At 41.1% G+C, this 12,201-nt stretch overlaps 1 protein-coding gene across 1 annotated transcript; it reads left to right on the forward strand.

Moving 5' to 3' along the window:
• The first annotated feature begins 7 nt into the window (after positions 1–7).
• Positions 8–11,901, forward strand: LOC148331826 (ectonucleoside triphosphate diphosphohydrolase 7-like). The gene is made up of 15 exons (XM_088303432.1): positions 8–240; positions 466–516; positions 1,114–1,197; positions 1,322–1,483; positions 1,670–1,875; positions 4,016–4,166; positions 5,052–5,155; positions 5,523–5,582; positions 5,658–5,806; positions 7,379–7,545; positions 8,669–8,870; positions 8,991–9,110; positions 9,196–9,281; positions 9,947–10,108; positions 10,397–11,901. Exons 3-15 carry the CDS (start codon positions 1,190–1,192, stop codon positions 10,611–10,613), a joined length of 1,794 nt encoding a protein of 597 aa, XP_088159558.1. The 5' UTR covers positions 8–240; positions 466–516; positions 1,114–1,189; the 3' UTR covers positions 10,614–11,901.
• Positions 11,902–12,201: the final 300 nt, after the last annotated feature.

Here is a 12,201-nt window from a genome sequence, read left to right on the forward strand (position 1 = left end):
AATTCGCCATCTCGAATGAATGTTAACACAAAAAATAGTCATTTGTGGCTGCTGGTATAAATTAACCGATATATTGTATTTAATGCATGAAATCATACTATTGGTCGCGTTTTGCAAAGTACGTATATATAAAAATAATAATTTGAGACAACCTAGCTATTTTTGTAAACCTAATCTAATTTCATGGCTCGTTGGTAGCACTCCAACAAACCGGGGTTTACTTCAGATGAAGAACAAAAGGTAAAGTTTATTTTGAAATTCATGTATAATCAAGATTCGTCGACGTCCTGCCGTTTTCCTACGGCTCCTGAATGCAGCGCTCTCACTAGTCCACGTACTCGCTGACGTAATTACGTCGTGCCGATCGGAAGTAGAACGTTCGGATTCTTGTACAGACTGTGTTCTTTGTCGCATTCCGGTATTGAAATCGAATAACTCATTTGCTTGTCACAATTTCTGTCGAAGGAACAACAACTGTCGGACTCTGTCGTCACGGTCGAGGAGCGACTTCTTATGGTAGGTTTAAATGACGTCATGCAACACCATATGGATTCATTTGGCTTTCGAATGCTAAGCTACACCATTGGACGTGCATCTCAGCTGGAGTATTTTTTTTTAGATTTATTATGTCTTGTTTTTAAACCAGATATATAAAGGCTACGTGCGTAATATAAATTGCTGAGCTTTATTCTTAATATTTTTCTTGAACAACCAACACGCTGTTGGAAAGAGTACACGGGTCTACGTTCAATGATACTTTGTGGTCCATTCACTGTTACAATGATATAACTCAATTCAAACTTTCCAACTTACCATTATAACTAACTAATGGTGCTAACCACAAATAAACTACCCACTGAAACTGACCAACTACTATGTACTCTGCCTAACTAACTACTGTCAGCTACCACCTACTGTGACTCACTAATAAAGTAATTAATTGAAACAACTAACTAACAAATCAACACCTGTTGCTGACCACAAACTGTGACCCTTTAACTAATTAACTCCTGTAATGCATGAAGCCACTGTGAAAATTACATGATAGTGTGGCACTTGTGATTTGCCATGGGAACTTCTTTTTGTTCTTGTATTGAAATGTTTTCAACACAGGTCAGAGTTGTGTGCGAGTGCTTCAGCGACCATGAGCTGACGACTGTGTGCTTCAACAAGCCCGCGTGGTGGTCATATGGCACGGTAATGCACCTCCATTGCCCGTCAGCACATGTTTGCCCTTATCGATGTGGTTAAGACCTTTTTACCAGGACGTCACACGTCCAGTTCTTTATAAAAGGTCCATAAGTGTTTTATGTGTGTACAGGATCACGTTGTGGTTCCTGCCGGCATCTTGGTACTGCGGCGTGGCCCCCAGGCAGAAGCTACTGCTGCTGCTGCTGCTGGTTGTCTCAGTCCTGCTGCTCCTGGGCACCCACCAGAGGCTCCTATGGGGCCCCCGCAAACCACACGGGACTCGCTTCAGCAAGTGAGTGTACACATGTTCATCTGTAGACTATTTGGTTCATGCAGGGCTTGTCCTTGGTGTAAGCAAACAAACACAAGTGATTGTGATAAGTTATCAGAAATAAGTGCAGGTGTTTTTTTTCACACTGTGTCTGTTTTAAAGCTATAATAGCAACTATTTGCTGACTGACCGTTTGGCTGCCTCCAGATACCTGTCCAGTGCCGAGTCCATGGAGGCCACCGACGTGCAGGATGCGGGCCTCAACTACGGCGTGGTGGTGGACTGCGGCAGTAGCGGCTCTCGCGTATTCGTGTACTACTGGCCCCCCCACAACGGAAACCCCCACACGCTGCTCGACATACGGCAGATGAGGGACCTTGACCGGCAGCCTGTTGTCAAGAAGATTAAACCGGGTCAGGACTTTTATTTATTATTTATTTTCATGCACTGTAGAGAATCATGAATATGTTCTCCAGGTGCAGTGTATCATGGCTCATTGTTTGGGGCACCATTATTTACTGGATTTATTTTTTTTTATTATTGCTGTGGTGCTGTGTGCATTTCACATCTAGGCCTTCTTAGTGAAGTTCTTAGTCCGACTTGAATGAATCCCCCACATATTACCATCATTTATGACACCACGGCTAGACAAATGATATACAGAAACACACTTACACAGTACTGAGTGAGTGTTGGACGACCTATCATCTCTTGAAAAGTCCGTCTTGAAAATGGTCTCGCAAGTGTATCAGGATTACTTGATTATGTTAGGCCAGCACAGAAGGCCTTGACCGCTCACCACTGCTGTGCTGTCATTTGGTTTCAAGGAACTATGTTGAAGTGAATTGAGGAGCTTCATTCAATTAGGCCAGGGGTGCCCAAGTCCAGTCCTGGAGAGCCACTATCCAGCCTGTTATCGATTTTAAATGATCAGGATTGTTATCGGGCTTCTGCAAAGCTTGCTGATGATCTGATCATTTGAATCAGGTGGGATGGAGGTGAGAGACATCTATGGCAAGCTGGATAGGGGCTCTCGAACACCAGATTCAGGTACCCTTGAGTTAGGGGTGGCCTGCCCGGTGGGCGACTGGTTTGCACGATGGCCTCACAGTGCAGAGGTCGTGGGTTCGATTCCGGCTCTGGCCTTCATGTGTGGAGTTTGCATGTCCTCCCCTTCCCTGCGTGGGTTTCATCCCACATTCTAAAAACATGCATGGCAGGTTGACTGGACACTTTAAATTGCCCCTAGGTGTGAACGTGAGCACGGATGGTTGTTTCTCCATGTGCGCCGTGCGATTGGCTGGCAACCAGTTCAGGGTGTACCCCGCCGACTGCCCGAAAACAGCTGGGATAGACTCGAGCACCCCCGCGACCCGTGTGAGGAGAAGCGGTACAGATAATGGATGGATGGATGAGTTAGGGGTGTCCAATAGGAAAAAAAAAGTTATCCTGACCGTATTCTGGCGAGCACGAGGGCAGATGAAAATCACTTTCACTGGACAGCAGAGAGCGGTTATGAGGCTAAAAATGACAGCTGGGTATCAGTTGAAATTTCTAAAATGAATTCGATACAAAAGGGTTCGATTTGATTTTCGATTCACTTTGATTGAATTTTCGATTCAAGTAAAAATTTTAAGCTGTACCCATTTGTCTTTCGTATGGAAGGCATTCTCAGAAAAAAAACTGCAATGAGTACAGGGTGGTTTCCGTAACAAGGTGCATTAGTAAAATATTTTAATTGAACTTAAGAATTGAAACCAATGCAGTTACATTAATCATGTACACTTTATTTTACATGACCTGATAAAAACAATAAATAAAAATAATCTTCCTTCACGCTTGTTGCCGCCGACTTCACTGCTTCCGCCGTTTCGTTTTTATATGCTACTTTCGCATAGTGACAAGATCACGCGTGAAGTCATGTAGATTAATGGAGAAAAAGATGTTATTAACACAACCGACATCGGGTTTTATGAATCGATATTGGGCTTTGAACAGGAAAATTGATTAAAATTGATATCTATTACTTGTTTATTTTTTTTTGCATTTATTTCTGTATTTTTTAAACCCAGCCCTACCTGCTGAGATGGATCTAAATGCATTACAATACAACTTTATTTATTCAGCGCATTTCACAACAGCTGCAGCTGTAACAAAGCGTCTGAGTATAACAGATGGATTAATCTACTTAATTCTCATTCCACAATTTTTGAATAGTGTTGGCACATAGAACATGTTATTATTGTAAAAAAAAATTAATAATAAAGAATCCCCTTTCCAGGCCCATGCATGCGTTGAACACTGAGTTGGTTCAAAATGTATGTTTTCAGTATGTGTGTGTTTTTTTTTTTTTTTAAACAATGTGGCTAAACGCGTGTTTTACTATGTTTACATTTGTTGAAAGTGTAAAAGGGTCCATGTTACTACAAACACATTTTACTATGGTCCTGCTGCGGATGGGCTCCCCCGCCCTCTAATATGTACTAGTTGTAGTAGTAGTAATTGTACAGGTAAAAAGCTAAAGCTAGAACGATTGTGTGTTTTTGTTTTCAGGTATCTCCTCGCTGGCGACCTCTCCGACGAGTGCCAGCGACTACCTGCATCCTCTGCTCAGCTTTGCCGCCGCCCACGTGCCCCAGAACAAACACAAGGAGACGCCGCTATACATCCTCTGCACAGCTGGAATGAGGCTTCTGCCAGACAGGTAGCTTGGTTTGAATACTCTCATACTTATCTCCAACTACTTCAAACAATTAGAGAGAGTATCTACTGTAACCAACCAACCAATTTCTGTGACTAACTATTGCAACTTCTCTTCAGTACGGCAACTAAATGATTGCCTTAATTACCATCGTAACTAACCACTAAAGTATTCTGACTAATAAACTGTTTACTTTAAGTACTATAAGCACTCTATAACTAATTATGACTCAGTAAACCTACTCTCAGGAACTATTTTAAGTCTTTGACAACTAACTCACCAATTAACTACTCTCACCAATGAAGTAACTAACATAGCTAAACTGCTCTAACCAAAACATTGAAACAACAGTATTAACTCAGTAAACAGCTTGGCAACTAGCAAGCTGACTAACAGTCACTCGTAAATGGACGACCAACAATTGTAGCTTACTTAATTTACCCAACTATTAACTTCTGTAACTACTATAAAAACCACAACTATAAATGCAGGTGAACTGTAATTAAGGAGCTACTGTGACTAAATAATATAGCATAACTAACTAACTGTCAAGCACCTTGACAGCTTGTTACTATGTGGTTTGAATGCATAAACATTTAATAATGACAATTGTTTTTTTATTTAATAAGAAGTAATATTTTGTCCAAATACACATTGGCTAGTTTCCCTTGGCACAGGTAATGATGATCTCTCGTGGCATATTAATGTGCCACGGCACAATGTCTGAGAATCACTGCTGTAAGTTATCAATTTATCTAATATCGTTGCACACTTGAGTACAATGACAATAAAGGGATTTCTAATTCTAATTCTAATCGTAAAGTAACAGGTGTGTAACCAACTACTCTAACTGGACCTCAGGCATGTTTTGACTTGCTTTTGGTGCAGCCAGCAGGCGGCCATCTTGGACGACCTGGTGAGCGACGTTCCTCTGGACTTTGACTTCCTGTTTTCCCGCTCTCATGCTGAGGTCATCTCCGGAAAGCAGGAAGGTTAGCGGATGCTTTTTTTTTTTTTTTTTCCGGGACCGTGTCTTTGCTGAAAAACTCTTCCTACTTGCAGATTTTTGCTTGATTCCTGCAATACATTAAGATGCCGCAAGATGGCCCCAAAGACTTGTCGTACAAAAAAATAATGCTTTAGTGCTGTTTTGTAACATATGTAAGCAATTGTAAAACCTTTAGGGCATCGATTACAGTTCCACTACTTTGGAGCCATCAAATGGCATTTTAGGGCATTTCTGAAAGCGCGCAAATACAGCTAACAGTTTGAGGACTGGATAGTTTACCTATTTGCATATTTTTGAAAATCTCAGTAAACAGCTGGTGGAAACACGGGCATTTTTGTGTTTGTTCAAAGGCGTTTACGCGTGGATCGGCATCAACTTCGTTTTGGGCCGCTTCGACCATGCTGACGACGGTGAGGAAGCTGCTATTTTAACGTGCACCTCTCAAAGTTTAAAACTAACCTGAGGTTTCCTTTTGTGCGGCACAGAGGACGCCACGGTGGAGGTGACCACCGGCTCGCAGCACCAGCGGCCAATCAGCCGCCGCCGCACTGTGGGCATCATGGACATGGGCGGAGCTTCGCTGCAAATCGCCTATGAGGTGCCCAGCGCAATCACCTTCAGCTCTCCCCAAGAGGTCAGCACTGTCATTTCTAATTATCGACTAACTTCCTAGTTACTATAACTAACCTTCAAACTAACTACTGTTAGGGATGTAACAAATCACTCAAGCCCAGATTCGATTTGATTCAATTTTCAGTTCCCGATTTCTATTTGATTATTTTTTTTTAATTGCTGCCACTCATGAGGTGCTGCAATCCTCCACAAACACAATACGGATTGATGTTTGGCGCCATCGTGTAAAAGTTTTTAATAGAACTAAAAACTGTACACTGTGGTGAGTTTCAATATTACTATGAAATGACGTATAAACACCAAGAGAAATACTTCCAAAAAATGTAAACTTTTCTTGGGCAATAATCATTTTTTTAAGGGACTGAAATCATGAATAAAACTACACTATAGAAAACTAAAATAATTTGAATTGATTTTTTTTTTGTTTTTACTTAACCTTAATGCAAAATGTTTTGTTTTGCTTCTCTAGTATGCATAATATAATTTACATGTACAAAATGTGCTCGGTGCCGGAAAAAAGAAACATTTTTTTAACTTTAAGAGTTTTGGGGAAGATAGGAACAGTTTCTCTTTTTCTCTCTGCTCCCTTCTCACACTTGCACACGAGTCGACTGATGCATTCATCAAACTCTGAAATAACATAGCTCAGCAATATACAACTGCTACCACAGCACCAGACATAACCCAGTATGTAACAATATTTTTTTAGCAAATTCTAACGACCAAGGTAAGTTAGGTTTGGGTTTTGCCGTTAATGGCTTGCGGCAAATCGGTCGTATTATGTTACTTTGAGTGGTGAGATTTCCGAGTTCATAAACGTAACACATGGTGCGTGGTCGCGAGTTAGCACTTTCACACTCACATGCTCGCGCTGTTTCTATGCAAATCACAGGTATGCAAAAATTGTGTTTTGGTTTTTAAGAAACGTGAGTTCGCTGACTGCAGCACAGTAGACGCTACAATATATTAGCGTGTCACAACAGGACATTGCATGCGACGTTCCATCCGACGCACACGCTAGCCCAAGGGTGGGCGAACCTTTTGATTGGCGGGCCACATTGGGTTCTAAAATTAGACAGAGGGGCCAGACTAGGAGCAGATGGATGGAGTGTTTTAGTAACCACACCTCATCAGAGAAAAAAAAATACATTTTAATTTAAATCAAAGTGAACAAAAGCATTAAAACAATATACATGTCTTTGAAAAAACACAGTATTTAGAAAATAAAACATTAACAAGATTTATTCATTTAATATTTTTTAAATTCGGCGGGCCGGATAAAAACGTTTAACGGGCCGCATGTGGCCCGTGGGCCGTAGTTTGCCCACACCTGCGCTAGCCTGTGCATGCTAACTACAGTTAGCTTTCAGTCACGACCGTCCTTGTCGTAAATTAAATCGGGCATCAACCGCAACGCGTTTCCTTTTTTGGGGACTCGTTTTTCACGGCCATGCTGCTATGAAAGGGAGGTTAACTCGTATTCCGTAATTGTGCAGATGCAGTTTGTTTATAGCAGAGAAATGCTGTGGTAATTCAAAAAAGTCAGCTGGCTAACGCTGTTGTGGTGATTCAGGAGGAGGCGGGCAAGAGCGTCCTGGCCGAGTTCAATCTGGGCTGCGATGTTGAGCACACGCAGCACGTGTACCGTGTCTACGTCACCACCTTCCTGGGCTTTGGCGGCAACATGGCCCGGCAGCACTACGACGAGCGCATCATCAACAGAATGCTGGACAACAACAGGTGATCATTATGTGATGCTGCAATTGGGCTGGAGGATACGGTCTCAAAATAAATTCTCACATTTTTTTCTGATTGTTGGATGTAACTTTATTGATTTCACTCAAATCTGATTTGAAATGATTTTTTTTCTGCTCATTCAAGAATAGCTTTGGTATTTAATCTACACTTGCGGACGTTTAATTTATTTCTAATGATTCCAAACAAACTCTGAAAGAGTTATTTCCACCAAAGAAAAGACAGATAGTAAAATGCTGTTGACATTGTATTTCTTTTCAGTTCATCCCGATGCATTCTCATGTCAATCTAATCTGCCAATGGGCCTTCGGAATCTGTCAAATCTGACCAGTTAAAGAACCATCAGCATTTTTACGCCCTCTGATTGGTTGGTCATAGCCAGTGTTGTTTTCGTCAACGGTGACGAAAATATTTTGTTAACGCCCCTTTTTTTTCATGACGATGACGAGCTAAACGTGGCTTTTTGATGTGACGTAAATTAATTTTCGTTGACGAGATGAGACGAAATTGATACTCAGCAAACTGTTACAAGTAAAGACGACATGTTTGATAGCGTTTGTCCTTGTGCTACTGTATTAGAACAAGTCTACGACAAGTCTATGTTGTTAAAATGTTTTTATTTAGTTTATTTATGTTGCTTTAAGTGAAATAATGCGAAATAAAATGTTTTGGTGCTCGGCTTATTTTGGAGCAATGAGCATTGATTCCACTGTTACCACTTTTATCCGTTTGTACCGCATAATCCTTAGCAGTCGACCAGAAAGTCTTTGTTATCGAGTGGAAACATTGGATGCCTATTTTGAACTAAAACGTACTAAAACCTTTTTGAGTTTTCGTTGAATAAATTTACGAAAATTAGACAAAAACTTTTTGGGAGAGCTTCCGTCGACTAAAACCGACGAAAACCTTTTTGAGTTTTCGCCGACTAAAACTATCGCGAATAGGAATGACTCAATGTGATGAAAACTAATAAGCATTTTGGTCCATAAGACTAAATCTAAAATGCCTGCCAAAAACAACAGTGGTCATAGCAAAAGCAGTCGTCTGTAGTGCCCTGCACACGTTGTCAGTTGCCAATAACAGAGCTTGTCTGCCGTGGGCGCTCCAGGCTGCTGAACTCTGCGACGGGCCGGAGCGAGGACAAACCCTACCTGGACCCCTGCCTGCCCCTGGCGCTGTCGCACACGTTGGTCCGAGACAACCGCACTTTGTACCTGCGAGGCCAGGGAGACTGGGCCCGCTGCCTGGAGGCCGTCCAACCCTTCCTGGGCCTCCGCAATGGCACCATGACGGCAGGGGGGGTCTACCAGGTACCACACGTACCATGAAACTTTTCCCATGACAGGCTGAATGGAAAATTGATACAAAATTGGTATATTTCAATGAGCACATTTTTATGGTCCAGTATGAATCATTTGTCCTGTTTTTAGGCACCCATCAACTTCAGTAACAGCGAGTTCTATGGCTTCTCTGAGTTTTACTATTGCATGGAGGACGTGCTGCGCATCGGCGGACAGTATGACAGCGACAAATACTCCAGGGCCGCAAAGGTAACATTCCACCATCTTATTTAGAAGGAAGAAGAAAAAAAGTGTTTTTCATCATTTTGGCTTGTACTTTCTGGTGCCAATGTAGGACTTCTGCATCACAAAGTGGTCGACACTGAAACAGCGTCTGGACAAGAAGCTCTTCTCCCAGCAGGCTGATATCGACCGACTCAAGTACTTTGCCTTTTACCTGACTAAGGAACCTGGGGGAAAACGGCTGAGAAAGGAGAGCAAATATCAATTTGGGGAGACAATAACTCATGCATGTTGGAACCTTTCTGGGGCTAAAGGGAGCAAAAAGTAATGACACAACGAAACAATCTGTTGAAAACTGGGAACAGTTTGGCTTAAAAAAAAAGTAACAACAAAACAATGTTGGAACCTGGTTGGGGAAGCTGTTGATGCAGAACGGAAGAACTGTTGGAGCTGAGTTGCGGGGGAGCGACAAGACAAAAGAGAATAAGTTATTAAATCCAGTAATATCTATAATTATATTCACCGCAAGACGGTTTTTATCCCCCAAACAATGCAGAACACATCTATAGTTACTGAACGTACCGGAAACTTTCTTAGACTCGAGGCGAATTCACAGCTGAGCTCGGACCGGGGTCGCACTGAGATGGCTGTGGTACTTGACTCGGTGAGAGACGACTTAAGTGACAGACGAAAACCCACTTCTGTGCTTGCTTAACCCGTCCCTCCTTTAAAAAAAAAAAAAAAAAAAAATTCTCATCCTCCCCTGTCCCCAAAATGGACCATTCTGTCCTGGAATTGAAATTCCCGTCTCTGGCAAACGCTTCAAGTCATTTAATCGCTCATGTTCTCCATGCGTTCTTTAGGTATCAGTGCTTCAAGTCAGCGTGGATGTTCCAGGTTTTGCACAGCGGCTTCCGTTTCCCCAGCGACTACCGCAGTCTGCGGACGGCGCAGCTGGTCTATGACAAGGAGGTGCAGTGGACACTGGGAGCCATCTTATACAAGACACGATTCCTGCCACTCAGGTACACAAAAGATTTGGAAAACATCAGAGAAATCTATTATTGAAGAACCTTTGGGAAAAATTACAAAATCAGCATAAATGGCGGCTCCTATCCAAAATGGCCAACTTCCGTGTCTTTTCGGGCAAGGATTTTTTAGATTTTTTTGTGGGTCTACTCATGATGGACATGTCTACCAAATTTCATGTTGTTAAATGATGATGATTCTCAGTGGAACTGGCTTCTGGGCCAGAATTTTCAAAACATCCAATCAGTCCTGTGACTGGGCTCTCCCTGTCATGTTATGTTTAGGGACCTTCAGCAGGAGGCGCTGCGCCAGAGTCACCCCAGCTGGCTGCGTTCTTCCTTTGTGTACAACCACCACCTGTTCTCTCTGTGCCTGTTGGTAGTGGTGTTGGCCATTTTGCTCTACATCCTCCGCCTCAGACGCATCCACCAGCGAGAACAGCGGCAGGCCGACACGCTGGACATGCTCTGGGCCGACGAAGGAGAGGTGCTCATTCCCTGAGATCGCTATATTAGGCTTTTCATGTAGTGGACAACATGATATAAAAATGCCTGTATAAGTGAGGAGGAAGTAGGCAAAGATGAATCATTCGTTCATCGTTCATCCCTACCGCCTAATCGCCATATTGGGATTTTCCATATATACAAATCCTGATCTAGTAATCACACAATGACATCATCTTCCTGTCATACTTGAATGAATCCCTTGTTGACCATGTTATCGCAGGGGTGGGCAAACTGTTGTGATCAGCGGGACTGTTAGTCATTTAGACTACAAGTGATTCATGTAAACATTGTTTTACTTTTTATTCTTTCAAATCAAGTGTTTTCGGAATGTTGATAAAAATATAAAAGCACAGTGACTTTTTGTACACTCTGCAATTGGTTAATTTATGGGTAAAAAAAACAAACTATTCGACCCATTTTATGAAATTATTAATTGGAATTATTACAGTATTCAAATAAACATCTACATAATTGTTGTAGACATTTTTAACAAGTGGTTATAATTTTCCATAGGCCCAGGGAAAAAAATTAATTTAGCAAAGCGTACAACTTCATTATTCCTTAAAATGTTATAACTGCTTGGTTATAATAAAATTATAAATGACGTGATGAATTATTTTATCATTGAAATTGACATTGTACAGAAACATTTGAAATGTTATTTATTTTTGGCGTTAATTATAAATCGAGATGAAATACCTTATTAAAAAATGTTTTTTGTTAGCCTAATAGCATAGCTCCCCAAGTCATATTTGAACATTTTCGCAAGACAACAAATTCAAACAACAAGACTGGTTAACTCGTTCAACCTGTGTGGATTACCATAACCTTGATGGTTGACAATCTACACAGATGTCTGGAAAGAGACTTTTTTTTTTTTGTTTGTTTTTATAGCAAGGACAACGTATTGCCACAGTACCAATGCGAAAAACAGTTATTCTGATAATTAATTGTAGACAATTAACTAGTAAACTAATGATAATCTCTTTCTCCAATTAAGATCAGTTTTCCAGAAGACTTGTTTAGTTGCCCACCCCCTAGTTTGTCGTTTGCGGATGAGCCATGACGTCTTGATCAAATGTGATCCTAATCTGCTGTGGACTCTTATTGGGCGCCTGGACAACAATTGTTCCTTTTTGTTCATTCCTTTTTGTTTGTCATCCGAGTGAAGCAGAAAAGTGATTTGTCCAACGTTTTGATGTGGGCAAAGTGCAATAGTGACCAGATTGACCCAAATGTGAATACAAAATGATTCCATGCCAATAAAACAGTTATTTTAGTAACCTTTGTCTCATTTATTTGAAATAAAAAATGTTTTCAAATACAAGTTAAATAAAAAGAGATTTTTAAAAGCTCAACAAAAAGTAACAAATGCAACGTAATTTCAGTATCGTGCATATATTTAATTTACATTACATACATTTTTATTTTGATAGCTTTAAGTAATAGTTGAATTCATAAATGCTTTAGATCATGTTTTTTTTAAGTATGAGGAATGTAAAAACTTAATTTAGATAGATCATAGTTGACATTTTTTTCCACAGATTCTGTACGCAGTTTGTTCTTTTGAGAGAGAGAGAGAG

This window comes from Idiotropiscis lumnitzeri, chromosome 8 (assembly GCF_059441095.1).
Source record: "Idiotropiscis lumnitzeri isolate Australia: NSW breed Sydney's pygmy pipehorse chromosome 8, RoL_Ilum_1.0, whole genome shotgun sequence".
Classification (NCBI taxonomy): Eukaryota; Metazoa; Chordata; class Actinopteri; order Syngnathiformes; family Syngnathidae; genus Idiotropiscis; species Idiotropiscis lumnitzeri.